General features: G+C 42.4%; 3 protein-coding genes across 3 annotated transcripts; all 3 read left to right on the forward strand.

Annotated features, from left to right (window-relative positions):
- Positions 1–12: 12 nt before the first annotated feature.
- ctsbb (cathepsin Bb) lies at positions 13–1764 on the forward strand (the record flags this gene model as incomplete). The annotated part of the gene is made up of 9 exons (XM_079572101.1): positions 13–132; positions 218–303; positions 400–514; positions 674–789; positions 862–947; positions 1028–1171; positions 1244–1360; positions 1440–1568; positions 1634–1764. 9 exons carry the CDS (start codon positions 13–15, stop codon positions 1705–1707), a joined length of 987 nt encoding a protein of 328 aa, XP_079428227.1. The 3' UTR covers positions 1708–1764.
- A 680-nt stretch (positions 1765–2444) lies between these two features.
- LOC306974757 (phospholipase ABHD3-like) lies at positions 2445–6633 on the forward strand. Its single transcript, XM_079572144.1, has 9 exons — positions 2445–2871; positions 3510–3670; positions 3751–3933; positions 4012–4057; positions 4138–4250; positions 4351–4524; positions 4602–4650; positions 5646–5811; positions 5969–6633. The coding sequence occupies exons 1-9, from the start codon at positions 2752–2754 to the stop codon at positions 6160–6162; spliced, it is 1206 nt and encodes a 401-aa protein (XP_079428270.1). The 5' UTR covers positions 2445–2751; the 3' UTR covers positions 6163–6633.
- A 1051-nt stretch (positions 6634–7684) lies between these two features.
- Positions 7685–17293, forward strand: prkg3 (protein kinase cGMP-dependent 3). Its single transcript, XM_079572166.1, has 22 exons — positions 7685–7813; positions 10128–10217; positions 10393–10455; positions 11448–11571; positions 11751–11917; positions 11990–12103; positions 12328–12433; positions 12507–12570; positions 12762–12839; positions 12941–13029; positions 13752–13817; positions 13921–13968; positions 14052–14093; positions 14206–14323; positions 14581–14717; positions 14804–14893; positions 15468–15609; positions 15689–15852; positions 16066–16182; positions 16800–16862; positions 16950–17025; positions 17189–17293. Exons 2-22 carry the CDS (start codon positions 10130–10132, stop codon positions 17273–17275), a joined length of 2043 nt encoding a protein of 680 aa, XP_079428292.1. The 5' UTR covers positions 7685–7813; positions 10128–10129; the 3' UTR covers positions 17276–17293.
- Positions 17294–17781: the final 488 nt, after the last annotated feature.

Here is a 17781-nt window from a genome sequence, read left to right on the forward strand (position 1 = left end):
TATTGTTTCAGAATGACTCGTCTGACCCCTCTGTGTCTTGTAGTGACACTTTATGTCACCATTTCTCAAGCTCACCCTCTCTCCCCTTTGGAGATCGTTGACTTTGTGAATAAAGCCAACACTACATGGACTGTAATACCACATGTTACAAATTTATTACATGCCAGTTGCTCAACACATTTCTCCTCCTAAAGTGATCCTGATGTATTTTATTTAGGCAGGACAAAACTTCAACAATGTTGATTTGTCGTACATCAAGACACTGTGTGGGACTATAAGGAATGGACCAAAGTTGCCGCAGGTGTAAGTGTTTGGACCCTGACACGATGCCTAACAGGCGGTAGTCAGCAGGTTCACCTTGGCTATACGGCTTCAACACCTTTCTTTATTATTGCACAGGTTTCACAACACTGAGAACATAAAACTTCCAGACCGCTTTGACGCCCGTGAGCAGTGGCCTAATTGTCCCACCATCCCACAGATTCGAGACCAGGGTAACTGTGGGTCCTGCTGGGTGAGTCTGATCAACATGAGATCATTTTATTTGACAAATTTAATCATATTTGTTTTGATTAGTGTTAAATGTTAGAATAACTGTCCAAAGCAACAAAGCAGCAACAGACCCTGGACTTTTTCTTAGTTGCTCTGATGCCACCACTTTAATTTCCTATAGGCCTTTGGGGCAGTGGAGGCCATATCAGACCGTATCTGCATTGTGAGTGATGGAAAGGTGACGGTGCAGATTTCAGCTGAGGACCTCCTGACCTGCTGCGATGAATGTGGCATGGGGTGAGTCTGAACACCATTGACATAAAGTACAGTTTATTAGTTTTGCCGTTTAACTTATGAATGTAAATACAGCTGTTTTGGTGGATACCCCTCTGCTGCCTGGGACTTCTGGGCACAGAAAGGATTGGTTACAGGAGGACTGTATAACTCAAATGTGGGTAGGTAGTACAGTACTATATTCTTGTTTTTTTTAATCTAACTTATTGAAAGAGATTAAACTAATCTCTGATGTTTTCAGGTTGTCGACCCTACACTATTGCTCCCTGTGAGCATCATGTAAATGGCACTCGACCCCCGTGCCAAGGTGAGACAGACACCCCGAAGTGCGTGGAGCAGTGCATTGATGGATACTCTCCCTCGTATCCCAAGGACAAATACTTTGGTAAAACAACTCGCCGAAATGCATTTTGACACTTGTTTTACATTTGAAATAAAAGCTATGTAATCTTTTCAGGCGGACACACTTACAATGTCCCCAGCAGTGAAGACCAAATCAAGACTGAATTGTTTAAGAGCGGACCTGTCGAGGCAGCTTTCGATGTATATGCTGATTTTCCCCAGTACAAATCCGGTAGGACTAAAGTGACACATTTCCAACATTTGATCCATCTTTGTTAAACACTATATTAACTGGTATGTTGTTACGTCAGGTGTGTATCAGCATTTAACAGGAGATATGCTCGGGGGTCATGCGGTCAAAATCCTGGGCTGGGGAGAGGAGAATGACACTCCCTACTGGCTGGTTGCAAACTCCTGGAATGAGGATTGGGGTGACAAAGGTATTAGAAGTATTTGTAATAAAACATGATAAAGGCATTTTGAACACAAATGCATATTCTTTCAGGTTACTTCAAGATCAAACGTGGAAACAATGAATGTGGAATTGAGTCTGAGATTGTTGCCGGCATGCCTCGATAGAGAGAAATACTCATCATTTAACAATTTGTATTTTTGATAAAGAAATCACTTTCAAATGAGCAATTGTGCACAAACTCGTACCACCCTCAACAGAGTGTGATTATTTCCTTAAATTAAGAAATGTATTCTCTTAATAAAATCAACAATAACAAACACACATTTGTGTAAATTATTTTCTTAGTTTATCAAAGTAAAAGCACCATACTGCCAAGTCAAATGTTTTCTACATTTTCCTATATGTTACTATCCTAGTCAAACAGTAATGCATACCAACCTTTTTGACAGTATGCATTAACCTCTTAACTCCCACCTGAACCCATCACATTTTCTACAATTTGGCTTTACCCAACCCTAAAAGCTTCTTGGGGGAAAAAAGCGACAAAACAGCAACAAAAAAATGAGAAGAAAATGAGGATTTAAACACAACAAAAAAGCCACAAAAAGGGACAAAAAAGTAACAAAAAGTGGCAAAAGAGCAGCAAAAAAGAGAGGGCAACAACGCGAGGAAAAAGATCAGTTTTGTGGGTCTCAGCTTTCAAATGAGGTGTTACACTGGCCTATAGGCAAAGAGGAGAATGGATTCGGTTTAGGTGGATGGTAAGAGGTTAATAAATACACAAATGATATTACAGTATTATGGACTTTTTTGGCATTAACATGTATTACCGCTCCAGGACGCTAGATGGCGCTGGTCTGTATCATAAACCCCGCTATACTCACACGCGCATGCGCACTGGCATTTACCCGTGACCGACTTAGGCTGCGGCTTTTTTACAGCTCGACTGCTGTATCATACAGTAGGTGTCACTCGGAAATGTGGAAGGACAGAGGCTCAAACCTGTTGTTCTGACGTCTGGAGAAGATACCGTCTGGGGCCAATGGGACGCCGCGGAGTGGAGTGGCGAGACGACATAATAATGCGATGTTTATGAAGGCAGGTTACGGGGGTCAACCAGCTTCACCACACCTCATAATCTCTCCGCAGCCTGCCTCTCCTCCTCAGACCGACTCTGTGTTGCTGTAGTCTTGTTTTAGGCTTGTGTCATGTTTCTCTGTCACTGGGAGCTGTGGAGGATATGCTGGGAGTGTGTGACCCGACCGTACACGGTGCTCGTCTGCTCCGTCACGGCCTCACTGGTTCTGTGGGGCCGCAAGTGCCAGCAGGTCGGTGACGCGGGGGGTTCACTGGAAAGGCCCGCACTTTCGCTAGTTCATAGATAGAGTAGCAAGTAGTGTAGTTTCACTGATCAACATGGCACAGCAACAGTTTAGCGGTTTGTCTTGTACTTTGATCTGTTGGCAAAGTTGTCACCTGGACTGTTTGTTGGGTTTTAGCTTTATCTGCTATAGAGTTCGGGAAAGTCTACAGTTACCATGGAGATCGGCCATCTTTGCAGCTGTTAGCATACATTTCCATTGACTAACATTAGCTAAAAACAGTTTATTAAGTGGAGAAAAAAGCCGTGGAACAGCTCCGTTAGCTGCTGAGTTACTGCTGGTAAATACATCTAACTCACTGTGGTGTCTAAGTGTTTTAATGTGAACAATAACTCCAGTATTTTCACTTCTAAAATCTCCATTAGTTTACAATTGCCGCTAATCCCATAATGCTTAGCGATATGACATCACATTCCCGGACTCTATACTCTTTGTCTAACCCCTCCCCACAGTCTAGTCCAGTTGACAACTTTGAAAACGTCTACTGTATAAGCAACTTTATAGTTAAATGTCATTAAACTGATGGATCATTATCATACCATTAGTTAAAAGTATGTAATAAATTTATGTTTGTTTTCTTTCAGAGGCCAGCTCTGGTCTGCCGTGAGGCCTTTGGTGCCTTTCTCCACAAACACTGTCCAGTGGTGATTGAGCACTTCAGGCCCACTCCCTGGTGCTGGGGAGGCAGACTGCAAACCCTGGCAAATGCCTTACTCAAGAGCAGGCCCACTATCAATTATCGCAAGTCGGTACTTTTTTATGTAGGCTTACTTTCATTTAAAGCATTAAATCTCTTCTCACAGTTCTCTGTTTCTTTATCTCCAGTGAATTAATCCGCACTGTCGATGGGGGTCAAATATCCCTGGATTGGGTGGATAATGTCTCTAGTGAAGCTTACCCAGAATCCTCCACTCGCCCCACAGTGCTGTTCCTGCCAGGCCTAACGGGAAACAGCAAGCAGCCCTATGTACTCCATGCCATTCGCCAGGCCACCACCCGGGGCTACAGGTCAGCCCGAAAACAATTAACTGGAGTAAAATTAATAGGGAAGACATTTTATTACATATTTGTATTGTTTATTTTCAGGTGTGTGGTCTTCAACAACCGCGGCTTTGGAGAAGAGGAACTGCTTGTAAGTACATGGCCACACATACTTCCTGTTTTTCACACACATTTGACTCTTCACTTTGGCTTCTTCTCTGCATACCTCAGACGCCTGTCACTTACTGCGCGGCAAGTACTTCTGACCTTGAAGGTGTGGTGCAGCATGTCAAACGAATTTTCCCTGACTCGCCGCTGCTTGGTGCTGGTGTGTCTATGGGCGGGTGAGTTTGTCAGCAGTGGATTGAATGAAACGGTGAAAAAGACAGTTTGTCGATATGCCCCCGCCCCGCTTGACTTTTTTGTCTGTCTTTCTCTTGCCAGCATGATACTATTAAACTATCTTGCAAAGAAAGGTTTGGAGTCTGGATTGGTGGCTGGTTTTACCATCTCTGTCCCTTGGGATGCACAGAAGTCGTGTGATTCAATGGAGGAGCCTCTCAACTTCCTGCTTTTCAACAGACACCTTGCCAATGGCCTTTGTGTAGCTGTCAACAGGTCCAATAACATCGCTGATTTAGGGATATATAATTGCTTTATAAAGTTCAGAGTGTAATATTATTTGTATCCCACAGGCACAGAAACGTTCTGGAAAAAGTGATTGATGTTGACCATGTCATAAAGGTACATGTTTTTTATTTTCTTAACCACACTTTACCTGGTAATTAGTTGTAAAAAACATAGATAACGAATTATTAATAAGAAAATAACATGCCATACCATGCTACCTGGTAATTTACAATATTTAATCATGTTACTACAAAATAAAGTGCCGATGACTACTTGTAAAATGTTCTACCATATCCTGAAAAATACAATAGAATGTCATGGCAACATGTAAACAGGCAGCATCTTCCCTCTCTCTGGGTATAGCTGCGTTTTTTGCCTCTTTCTGTGAACTGCATTTGAGGTTTCTGTGTAACACTGGTTTACTGGACGTCTTTGCTCTGTTTTTGTGAGGTTAAGTGGATTTTTTTACTGCAGAGAGTCCATAATGGTCCTGATGAAAGCAGCTTTTTAAAAGTAAACCAACATGTAGCTTTTGAGCTAAAGACATTTCAGACCTACACATTTCTTCTTCTGAAACACTGAGAGGGCCCCCAGAGCCCCCCACACCTGCAGCACAGTGGAGGCGTCATAAGAGGCAAATGAGGAAAAGATGGTGAAAGACTGTTGTGGAGCGGAGGGAGCTGCGCAAGAGGAAGGAGGAGGCGGAGGAGCTGACCAGTGCAGGACACCACGCTCTGACACAGGGACAAACCCAGGAGGCGCTGTTTCAGAGGATCAGAGGAGACCAAAGGCAGCCAGCCAGGTTTCCTCCGGGTGCTACGGTTTGCCCGACTTCCAAAAACATGCTGGTCAGGTTGGCCCACGATGGCAGCATGGCTCAGTAGCAGCGGCTCAGGACTAACGCCTAACACCATTTCGTTGTACGGTTGTACAATGACAAATACAGCACTTACTTACTTGCCTAGTTTCCATGTACTCATCCTAATTTCACTTTTGATAACGATGCTATTTCCATCCTATTACCTGCTATTACTTTGCTGTAAAATGCTACCTTATAAAAACAAACATGCTATTTTGTGAAGACTAATCATTATTTCTGTCACTCTCAGGCACGGAGCATCAGAGAGTTTGATGAACGTTTCACCATTCACCTTTTCGGCTACAAATCATGCGCGGAGTATTATCACGATGCCAGCCCTGCCTATAAGCTTCACAACACAACTGTACCCATCCTGTGTCTCAATGCTGCAGATGACCCTTTCTCCCCCGAACATGGTGAGTTCCAGGAATCCCCAGTTTATAAATACAGTGTTGAGATAAGTTCATGCAAATTATAAACTATAATCAGGGCAACAAATCACTGATCATAAAAGGGCCAGTTTTAATATATGACTGTATGATATGTCTTACCATTTATTATACGTTCTCACAGCCTTCCCCCTGGCCATGGTCAAGCGCCTTCCGAATGTGGCGCTCCTGGTGACGGCTTACGGTGGACACATTGCCTTTCTGCAGGGCCTGCTCCCACGAGGCGAGGGCTACATGGAGCACCTTTTCGGACAGTTTGCCCAGGCCGCGTTCGAGCATCCGGACGACCTGAATGAAGCATGCAGCATCAAGGATTAAGCTCGAGATACTATTATATCGGTGCTGTGAATACGCTGAATGAACGCACATTACCTTGCCACTATTTAATTACTTTGTCATTTATTCAGTAAAGTAGTATTGCACTCGCTGTATAATTTCATCACATTGAAGCCTACCTCTTCTAGACTGAGAACAATTAGCCACTGCATATAAATAGAAAAATCAACATGTACTGAGTTGTTACACTATACTTGCTGCTTAAAATGTCGATTACCTTTTTAATATCCTATTTATTATCTAGTTATTACACGTTAGTTTGGTCTTAGTCGGCTAAAAATCACTTTAGACATGTCTTTATGGGTTGTAATGCTATTATGAAGGCGCATCGACTACTTTACAGCTCAGTTAGTTCATGAAGTTAGGTTTGTTTTGTTGATATTTAGACACATTCCTCTGTTGACCGAATGTAACCATGTCATGCTCAGAATCCAGCCTAATGAGGAAAAGTGTGTTTTTGCACTGGGTGTTGTTATTGTGTGTCGTTTTTAAAAAAAAAGCGATGACCTGTGGCAAAGTTGATCATGCTTTGATTGATCATCAGTGCTTTTTTAAGTAGTTTATTACAGTGATTGAATTTTGCACATGTGTCATTATTTTAATTCCTCACTTAAGTTTTATGAACTTGAAGGCCACTTGTGTAAGGGCATTAAAATGATAATGTATAATGTATAGAGACATTGTCAGTTGTATCTGATCTATAGTGTAATAAAAGATATTCTTCAGTAAGAGGAGTTATTTATTGGTATGTCAAACAGAAAACCTAAAACCACTGAGTCGTGGGAGGTTGTGCCTCTTTCAGTTTTTGATGATTAGCCTTATGAACGCTTCAATCAACAGCACTAAAACCCTGAAAGTGAAATTCTTTATTTTGATTCTGACAAAAGACTAGACTGGATTGTCAGAGATTTATACTTTTGTGTGGGTCACTGCTTGTCGTAATAGAGTGAATCTGGGCCCCCAAAGCGTCACTGCGTCATTAACTATTCCTATAGGGGACATAAAATATAAGACTGTTGATGGGAAATGTCTTGGCATAAAGCTGTCCGCTGTATCCATAGCCCTTTAATCTTAAAGCGTGGGGTTATTAATGTTGTTGATTAACTACAACAGCCATAATTGACACAGCCATAAACGCCCACGCGGGACACGCCCTCTGTCACATTGCACTCGTCTGCCCCATTTAAAAACATCAGGGGGGTAACTCAACCATTTCTTGTAACACACCCATGGCATGACTTACAGAAACACTGTTAAAACCTTGTTCAACCCTCCAGAAGCAAAGTTCTAGTACTTGGCCCATGCAATCTGTTGCTGAGCTGTACCTGCTGAAGAGGGAGGGGCCAGAGGCTGTGGTTAATTATTCAACACCTGGGCGGCTGAGATTGACAGAGAGGGAGAGAGAAGAGGGGAGAGCTGTGAGAAAGAAGTAAAAATAGTAACTCGTGGAAAGAGGCTGCATGGCAATTTGAGAGGAGCAAGTGCAGGGGAGGCAGAGAGGTATTGTTAAATAGAGGGAGTGGACAGGGACAGCTCTTTTATTAAGCTCAAAGTGAGGCTTTATTGCCCTGACAAGATCAATGAGGTCTTTATGAGATAGTTCCGTCTCTTGCTCCCGTGTTGAAGTTTGCAGGTGAGTGACTCTCGCTCTAAATATCCTTTGTATTGTGTGCACGTGAGGTGTTGCAGTGATTTCTTTCTCCTATCCATTAATAATGCTATACCTGTGGGGTGTATGGAGCTGAAGTTAACACTTGTTTTGAATTAGTCATGAGACAGTATTGAGAACAGTATGTGCAGGCGCTTGCACAGGTTATATCGATCATATTGATTTGACATTCTTTCTGTGCTGCAATTGTCCTATAGTCAGAGAAATTATTAAAAAAAATGCACTTAAATGTAATGGATTTTTAAAACAACTAGAGCAAACCTAATATTGCTCATTTTGAAATTACACTGTTTGCAGTAAGTTCATGAAAGTCAAGAACTGGGCATGACATTGTAGAATATGACAAATGAGTTGTTAGTGGAGTAGCACAGGTTATCAAATAGATTTTTAGAATGACTTAAGCATCTAATTTCTTCTGTGTCACTTTGCATTAAACATTTATTGTCAACAAGCACTTTAAGGTTAACTACACAACCCCAATCTTTATCATTTCCTAGAAAGCACATAAATTAAGTGGGCACTTCTACAGCCCCAGTGTGTGTTCTGTTGTGACTGGTTAATTAAAAGCCGGGGAAATGTTTGACTATGTGGAAGGAATCACTGGTTGTTATGCTGTTATTGTTGTTTATCAGTGAAATAATGAACACACTTCTTTTTGGCTTCAGTGTTATTTAAAATGCATCCATTCTGTTCTTATCTAAGCGTGTAAATGTTACACAGTCAACATCAAAGAATGAACTTTATGATTTGCCGTTGTCTAATCTTAATGTTCAATGTTCACACAGTTAGAGTCATGTGATCCGATCTCTGTGCTTTGATTGGTTGAAGGTCTTTACACTGTGTTTCCATTGAGCAGATGTGGATAGAGTGGCTATAGTGTTTGTTCTGTCAATAGAGGCATAAACATTTCCATCTAAATGAAAATACCTGCCTTTCTTGCTCTCAGCTCCTCGGTATAAAAAAGTTATTGGTTTGGAGTGGTTAGTGCATCTTCTTGTACGGAAGGCACTGAATTAGTGAATATTTCTTTGAAGACTTCTAACAGACCAGGATGTAAAGGCAAGGCATTGATCCTTCTCTTGTAATGAAATAAATCAGTGGTTCTGGTTTGGCATTGGGACCCACCGACAGCATAGGATGACAAGCAAATACAAATATGTGGATACACTTTATTTGACACTATCTGGACATATTGTTCCAAACTAAATTTATTACAGTGTAATCTGCTGTACTACAGTCTGTACTAACTTGTATCTATGTGGTACATATACAATGTAATAATGCGTATTTGTAGTTTGGAGGTACATAAAGTAATAAAACATAAGACCCTGTGGTTTGGGCTTAAGGTTAGAGTTAAAGTCTTATTATAATATATACCTCCATAAAACTAATACATATTATTCCATTGTGTATGTAACCCATACAAGTTATTACACATTGTTACACATTACGTTGAACTAAATTTAGAAGGCCCAATGTATCAAGGGTAATGTAAAATAAAGTGTAAACACTTGAATAATGCAAAATATTGTATTTTCCCACATATTATTGTTTAAAACAATGAATCAGTCTTTAAAACTGCAATAACTATAACACATTTGTATACATTTTTGGTTGACAAAGTCCTTGGGAAAGGCTTGCGAACCACTAAAAATGGTTTTGTGACCCACATTTCCCCGTCCCAGCCCACCGAGAAACAAAACCAAAAGAGGTCGTCAAAAACACCTCTTTTGGTTATCTTTTTGTCGAGAACTGATTACTTTTACTCCAGTATATTTGAAAGATAAATATAATGCTTTCTACTCCATCTAAGCTATATTTTCATAAAGGCCTTAAATTATAGATAAATTGTAAGTGAACTTTAATTGTGCATTTTATAGCTGATTTTTTGTTTTCTTTTGTAAAAATCCTGAACAGAACCATTCAAACGTTGCCACTGTTGTCTGTCGAGCATTTCAAATGACGTTAATGACGTGAAAGCCAGGGAGCAGATTATTAGTATTAGCAGACTGAAATGCACCAGAGATGTTTGAAGGTGTCAGTTGGATGTAAAAGCGTTCAGGGGACGTCCCACCGACTGCCTCATTTCACGCTGCATTATTAAACAGGTGTGAGGGCTTGAGCTGCTTCCCCACTGTTCAACCAGCTGGGGAAAGGTTGATGTGAAAGTAAAGCAACAGTTGTGGGAATGTGCATGTTCAATGCTAATATATTACAAATCTGTGTTACACTCTGATTGTGTTACATGTGTTACAAGTGCCTAATGATTCACTTACAGAGATGGAGAAGCAACTCGAGGACCTAAAGCAACAACTAGAGAGACAATGTGTGATCAACAAAGAACTACAGAGGCAAAACAAAGACTTGGGTAAGTATTAACTTGGCATCAGATTTATATAGCGCTCCCCCAGTCAACACAATCTCAGTGCTGTGGGTTCTCAACATGTCTCCAGTTTCATACCACTAAGACATTAAGATTATATTATATAGGTATATTATTATCATCAATATTATTAATATTGTGTGTTTTTTTCTTTCTTCAGAAAAACGTCTGCTAGAAAAGGAGAAAGTTCTGCAGCAGATGCAAAGCCAGTATCATGATGCAGGTTAGTGGTTTTGTTTGTGTAAGCTTATAGTCATCTCACAGCGACAGTGGCGCAGTTGGTAGAGCGGGTCGTCTCATGATCGGAAGGTCTGGGGTTCGGATCCCAGCTCCCGCAGAAGCACATTAGACCTTACCTCCAGTGTCTGCGTACACTGGTGTGTATGAGAGTGAATGGGTGACTGGCTCCCTTCCTGTAAAGCACTTTGGGACTGATGGGCCTCATTTTCCATTTATAAAAAAATCTGATGAAGGCTCTTGCTGAAACGTTATCATCATCCTGATTAAAAATTGGACATCGGCTGCTTGAGTGTGCAATGTTGTATTTTTGATTTATGAAGATTTTCCTCAACATCTGCACCTCTGAGAGTACTTCTAGTGCGCGTTGCTTCTATTTTTTCACCTCATTTTCCATTTACCATCTGTGAATATTACATTGTTGTAGAGGATTCAAATACAGTACCATCAGCTGGACTGGGTTGTTTGATTTCAGGACTTCTTTTCCACTTTCAGATCAAGTCAAATGATAAGACTGGAAGCCTGTTCACTGTGTGTGTTTTATTTATGAACAAGAACTGAAGAAGCCTCTGGGAGAGAAGTGAAACGTCCTGAACTCAAACAACCTAGTCCAGTCGACAATAAAACCTCCATTATGATCGTTTGTTTTTGGTTTATCCTTTTAACAGACCAGTTGTTTTCATATCCTTTAACGTGGCAGCCCCTGCAGTCCGACTTCTTCGAGGTAGCAGGAGTACGAAAGCTTAAACGGTTTGCTCTCCCATCGCTGTATAGCAGTTGCCTCATCTGTGTTTGTTCCTCCTCCACAATGTGATTTTCCCTTTAAAAATGACTGGAGAGATTGCAGATTTCAGTCGTTCACACGGCAGAATCACGTGGGCACTAAGCAAATAAACTGGCCTGATAAAAGAATCTCACAAATCATATCATCAGACCCAACTTCATTTGACTTCTTGACTTTTGTGTTTGCCTGCTCAGAGTTTCCTATACAGAGCGGGAATGAGGTGCAGGAGTTCAGAAAGAGTCGAGCCGCAGTCATCGCTACTGAGCCCATCCCAGAGATGCTGGAGATCACAAGCAACAGAGTCAAGAAGACTGCCACGTAAGTGCAACGGGGGCTGAGTGTGTTCTTTCATGTGGCAAGGCTTTTGTTGTATCACACCAAAAGAACAAAAAAGGGGCAGATGGACACCTTTGGCTTTGTTGATTAACATATTGCCATCATTTCGCTGAGTTGGATAAGTATTCTCCAGGATGACGCTGCTCTCTCTTTGTCCACAGAGAGACCAATCTAATAGTCAAGGCCATCCAGAGGAATGACTTCCTGAAGAGGCTGGATGACGAGCAGACAGCTATGATGGTGGAGCTGCTCGTGCTGTCCAAGTACAACCCGGGCCAGGAGGTGATCAAAGAGGGCTCCGAGGGGGACAGCATGTACATCGTGGCAGGTGCAGTCCATGTTTCATATTTAATCACTAAAATGCTAAGAAAAGAACGGTATAAGAACTCTGTGTGTTTAGTGGGCGAGCTACAAGTGACCCAGGCCGGACAGGACCTCCGTACTCTGATAACTGGAGATGTGTTTGGGGAGTTGGCCATTCTTTACAACTGCAAGAGGACAGCCACAGTCAAAGGTAAAGACTAAACAACAAAAACATAAGGTTACTGTTGCTTACATTTGTATTCCATGGCTGTACAGGCTTTAGGTATCATTGAATAGTTAGAGACTGTACTGCTTGCAGGGTCATCTGCACAAAATGAATAAAATTTGCACAATATTTCTGGCATTAGAATTTGACAGTAGAATAGGACATGTATATGCATTTGTTATATAGAGTAATTGTTTTGCTAACTGCAGCAAAGACACCAGTGCGTCTGTGGTGCATGGAGCGGCAGACGTACAGAACCATCATCACCAACAAGTCCAAGAAGAAACGAGAGCAGCTCATGGGTTTCCTGAAGACGTGAGTGCCCCTGAAACGTCCTGATGGTCTTTCATTGCGCGTTCTAATTTCATTTTCATTCTGGCGCCCGCAGGTCCCGCACTCTGAAGGACCTGAATGACGTCCAGCTGTCCAAGATCATTGACTCAATGGAAGAAGTGAGTAGCTTGTTGTTTTTGATGGAGCAAGTTCATTTGATTGTCCGCCTACAGTAGCTTTCACAGAAGTGTTGCGTGAATCTGATTGCGGAGCGGTTTTAGATTAACATTTGACACTCATTTACAGGAGAAATGATCTGATAAGCAAAATCAACCCTCTCATAGCCTCAACCGTTGTGGTTTTATTCCAGGTCAAGTACCAGGACAAAGACATTATAGTCCGCGAGGGCACGGAGGGAAATGTCTTCTACATCATCCTTAAAGGCGAGGTATTTCCATGTGCTGTACTCTGCATGAACCCCCGTCTCTAAGCAGCGGATCTGTGTGCGCCTATACGCATTAATGCCCTCTCCACCGTGTTTCCCCTCAGGTGCTCGTGACCAAGAACGTGAACGGGCATCAGAAGCAGATCCGCAGAATGGGAAAGGGGGAGCATTTCGGAGAACAGGCCCTTATACGGTAACCATGACAACAACACCACTGGAGCCTCCGAGCAGTATACGAGCCTTGTGTAGCTCGTTTCTGCCCATAGGCTGCTGTCATGCTCCTCCTCAAAGTGCTGTGTGGAGGAGAGGGAGTGTGGGAACTGTTGTTGATGATGATCACTCGGCTGACGCTTGATAGAGCACCGTTGTATAGTCGCAATAAGGCATTCAAGTTTAAACAAAGGCTACATAATTAGATTTGAGTTGAAACTGCAATTTCAATTATCCCATTTTTATCCCACAAAACCTATTTACCTATTTAGGGAATGTAAACTCCTCCGCAAAATGCAAACTATACAGTCTCCAGTACACATAAAACCTTCTAAACTAAGGGTGTCCAAACTCCACCAAAAATTGGTCTAGCCCCGTTTAGTTTAAACCTCTGCAAACATTTAGAAATGCACACTATAATGCTTATACATGAGATGCACGATCCACTCCGGGTTGGAGCCATGGCCCAATTTGCATCCATTGTCCCGCACTGGCACTTACACTGTCATTCATACATACTGTACATTGACACTGAAGGCAAGGTGGACACACTAACAATATGCACTGGCCAGGCCTGGGATTGACCCACCAACCTTTGAATGTTATGCTGTCAAATGAACCTGCGCCTGAAACCCTAGTTTTGTGTTGAAGCTAACGAGTCAAACCCTGTAGTGTGGAGTTGACGGGTGAAATGTTTGCTTGCAGCGAGGTGTTGAGGACTGCCACCTGCGCCGCCGACGGCCCTGTTACCTGCTTCTCCATTGACAAGGAGTAAGTGGATGCTGAATTATTGAGATTCCCCTAAATCTGTAATTGTGCAGGAAAGGATGTGGTGCATTTTGGTAATTGGTCTCTGTCCTGTTCATTCGTGCAGGGTTTTTGAGGAGACCATTCCCATCGAACAACTGGAGCTCTTCGATGAGTGCGTAACAAATTCTATTCAACAGTATTTCAATATGGGGCCATGCATGACTTACATTGGCTTCTTGTTTTGCTTTCGTATAGCTCCAAGGTCATGCAAGACACAGAAGTTCCAGAAAAATCTAGGTGAGGCACAAACAACTTTCCCTAGTCAATGTCGATGTTACAGGCCTACTTGAAGAAGTTACCATGGCATTATGTTGAGGAGATTTTTATTATTATTATTTAATCATCTCAGTCCTAGCGCCGGCTCCACATTGAGATTCAAGGACCTTGTTCCAGTGCAGTACCAGGAGGGTCGTTACCAGGGCGACCCGGTGACACTGGGGGTCGGAGGATTTGGACGTGTTCAGCTTGTGAGTCGGAATTTCGCATCCATTTTTAGACCTCTTCCCTTCAGGGTCACACATCCGTCTACATGGATGTGATATGATTTGGACATAAAGTTTAGTTTCTACTTAAGGACCTCTTTGTTTTTTTGTAATATGGTTTTACTTTACTTTATAAAATATGACATTGAAGGATGGGTGACATTTTATTGAGACATTAGGGTGTAACATTGAAGCCATTCTGCATAATATTTCCCAAAAAAAGAATGCCGTTCTTTTTCCAGATGACCACAGTGAATCACGGGAAATACTACGCCTTGAAACGGGTCAGTAAGAAACAGATAGTTGCTAAGAGACAAGAGGAGCACATACTGTTTGAGAAGAAGATCCTAAAAGCCATCCAGTGTGACTTCATTGTAAGGTACACATTACGCAATAGATCAACGCCTTTTCTAATTCAAACATTCAACACAAATGCTTTATTTCGTTCTTGACCTGTGTTCATAGGCTTTACGCTGCCTTCAAAGACTCGCGGTATATATACATGGTGATGGAGTTTTGCGGCGGTGGGGAGGTGTGGACCAAGCTGAAAGAAGTGTGAGTGTTTTTTCAAAATAAAATGTTTGGATACATCATCATTAAAGGTGCATTATGTCACTTTTTATGCGGTAAAAAAAAGTTGATATGGACCTTGTAGTGTCCCAGCGGCTGTATGAGTGGTTAGCATGGCGCCTTTACTTTCCATCACAGAGGCTCCACGATCAACTGTTTTAGGGTTTCTGGTCACTCTCACCAGAAAACCTACAAAACAATTGATCCTGGGGCATTGTAGAGGTAAGTAAAGTAAAATTAAAGGCGCCATGCTAACTTTCCATACTTAGAAAGTAGATTACAAACTAATATCAACATTTTTTCTCCGCATAAAAGTTACATAAAGCACCTTTAAAGTCAGAAAGATGATGAATAAAAAGAAAATCCTTATATGCATGTTCTTCTGGTGCATTTCCAAACAGCTAAATCAGCTTGCTCAGGGTCAGGTCAGGTGGGACTTTGCCCCAGGGCAGCCTATGGGTGATCGCTGCCCTATAGAATCCCCAGTAATTAGCTCGATGGCATTTGAAAGTTAATTAGTTCGTTAGTGCTCATGATCGCACCATGTCTCTTTGATCAGGGGCCGTTTCGATGAGCCCATCGCGGTCTTCTGCACGGCCTGTGTGGTGGAAGCCTACGCGTACCTCCACAAGAAGAACATCATGTACCGTGACCTCAAGCCAGAGAACCTAATGCTGGACATGAAAGGATATGTCAAACTGGTCAGTGTCATTCATGAAACTATCTATGCGACTCTTTTATCAGCTTCTTAAAGTTTCCTTTAACTCTCTCTCCCCACAGGTGGACTTTGGTTTTGCTAGGGAGCTCAATCGGGGAGACAAGACGTACTCCTTTGTCGGTACTCCTGAATATATGGCTCCAGAAATTATTCAAAACCAGGGGCATGACTTTGCTGTAGATTTTTGGTCCCTGGGGATTCTTATTTTTGAGCTTCTAGTGGGAAAGTAAGTCACCTTTCAATTATTATAGTAATGTAATATAGACATTTGATGGCCAGTGTCGCACTCAACCAGTAGATGGCAGCAGTGATTTATAGCATATGCAGCAATACCCATTCATGTTTTTTTTGTGTTTTTTTTACTGGTAGTTCGCACAAATATCATGCAATGCAATACCTTTACATTGTTGCTATATGTTTGTTTGTTTTATCCCCACAGTCCTCCATTCTCGAGCTCAGAGCCACAGAAGATTTATGCTAAGATCCTGGATGGGGTGCTCAAGTATCCTCCTTATTTAAGTGAAGCAGCCAAGTCCATTATTAGTAAGCTGTGCAGGTGAGGGGTTATGAACACGCTCGGGATTCAAGCTTGTGCATTCGCCTGACGAAAACACTGTGTTGCACAAGTAATCGGTTGTTTTGGTTTTCTGTGGGCTTTTCAGGCGCGTGGCGTTTAAAAAACATTCTGAAAAATAACCCGAAACTTCCTGCCATCGACAAATGATGCATGTGAGGGGAATTAACAATGACCCTTTATACTTGACTGAGCTTACACGCCAGTCAATTTGTCAGCCCTGAGACATAAAGTCCACCCCCCAATGCCCAGTAGGCGACTTGTAGTCACGACATTGGAACAAGTGGATTCATTTGAACAATCTCTAAAAAGTAGATGTATCCATAAAAAAGAAGTAAGGAGCAGCAGCATGATAAATGTGACGTCAAAGCCTTGTTAAAAGTAAAATAATTGCTGAAAGTACAGACCTTTAGAGATGAATAAATAATGCTTAGTATCACTGGGACATGTTTTTAGTTTTTGTGTGGGGTCAGATATGCATCCAGACTTCAAATCCATACAAATTAGGCTATATGGAAGTGTAAATCAACCCGTCATACTCGTACAGGGAGAGCCATGAAGACCATTTTTGTGATCCCTCTGTTTTTGTCGTCCCCCAGGCCACGACCGGGGCAAAGGTTAGGAAACACCAAAAACGGGATCAAAGACGTCCGACATCACAGGTAACCGTGGCAACCGCATCCTTGAACGGCCCCAGGGAGTTACGAGGGTGCCCTGTTTTTGGCTCACGTCTGCGTTGCGTTTCTCAGATGGTTCGGCAGCATGAACTGGCACAAGCTGCGCGTGGGGCAGCTGGACGCTCCCACGGTCCGACTCGTGCGCAAGGCAAGTCAAACAGCCAACGAGGAGCCTGACGTGTTGCTAATCGTCTCAATTATCATTCAGGGAGGCCTCCCGGAAGTGATAAGGACGACTCCGCACAGAGTTCTGTTAAGCATTTGTCAAATGTATTATTAATCGGTGCCGCGTGTGTCTGCTTGTGCTGCAGGGTCCCAGCTACATCAACTTTGATCGTTTTCCACACGACCAAACGAAAGCCGAGGAGGAGTTTTCAGGATGGGACCGGGACTTCTAATCTTTTCATCTTCGGCGTCGCTGGTTATAAGACTGCAGAACTTTCACCACTGTAGTGTGTACAAGTATGTATCGTAAGGCAATCATTGTTGAACTTTTATAATATGTAGCAATAGTTTACTGAAGCCATACACAGGGAGGGCCGCATATGAGCTAAATGGACTTAAGGTTGATCAGTGTCAAGATTTGTGAACAAACCATTTAATACATGATTGGTCTCTGGTCTCTTCTGATTTTTTTTGTGCTTAAAAATGCAAAGCGACGGCTGTTCTACTGTATCTCAGCTGTCTCGTGATGGCGGCAGGAAGGATTCCTCCTGTTCCTTCCTGTTAGCGCCTCTGACTTCCCTGTGAGACTGCTTTTCCACATCAGAAAACCTCCACATGAAAGAAAGCGGGGCATCAAAGAGGAGAAGGTACCAGATGTTTCCCTCCCGTAGAAAAAGACTAAACCAGCTCAACTGCACACAATGGGCCCGATGTGAACTTGATTATTGCTGTGTCTCAA

The sequence above is a fragment of the Gobius niger genome (assembly GCF_951799975.1).
Source record: "Gobius niger genome assembly, chromosome: 15".
NCBI lineage: Eukaryota > Metazoa > Chordata > Actinopteri > Gobiiformes > Gobiidae > Gobius > Gobius niger.

Coding starts and splice junctions, on each gene's coding strand:
- LOC306974757 (XM_079572144.1), top strand. CDS start 2,752: ATGTTTCTCTGTCACTGGGAGCTGTGGAGGATATGCTGGGAGTGTGTG. Junction 3,934..4,011: donor GCCACCACCCGGGGCTACAG/GTCAGCCCGAAA, acceptor GTTTATTTTCAG/GTGTGTGGTCTTCAACAACC. Junction 4,058..4,137: donor TTGGAGAAGAGGAACTGCTT/GTAAGTACATGG, acceptor TGCATACCTCAG/ACGCCTGTCACTTACTGCGC.
- prkg3 (XM_079572166.1), top strand. CDS start 10,130: ATGGAGAAGCAACTCGAGGACCTAAAGCAACAACTAGAGAGACAATGT. Junction 12,104..12,327: donor GAGGACAGCCACAGTCAAAG/GTAAAGACTAAA, acceptor TGCTAACTGCAG/CAAAGACACCAGTGCGTCTG. Junction 13,030..13,751: donor GGAGAACAGGCCCTTATACG/GTAACCATGACA, acceptor GTTTGCTTGCAG/CGAGGTGTTGAGGACTGCCA.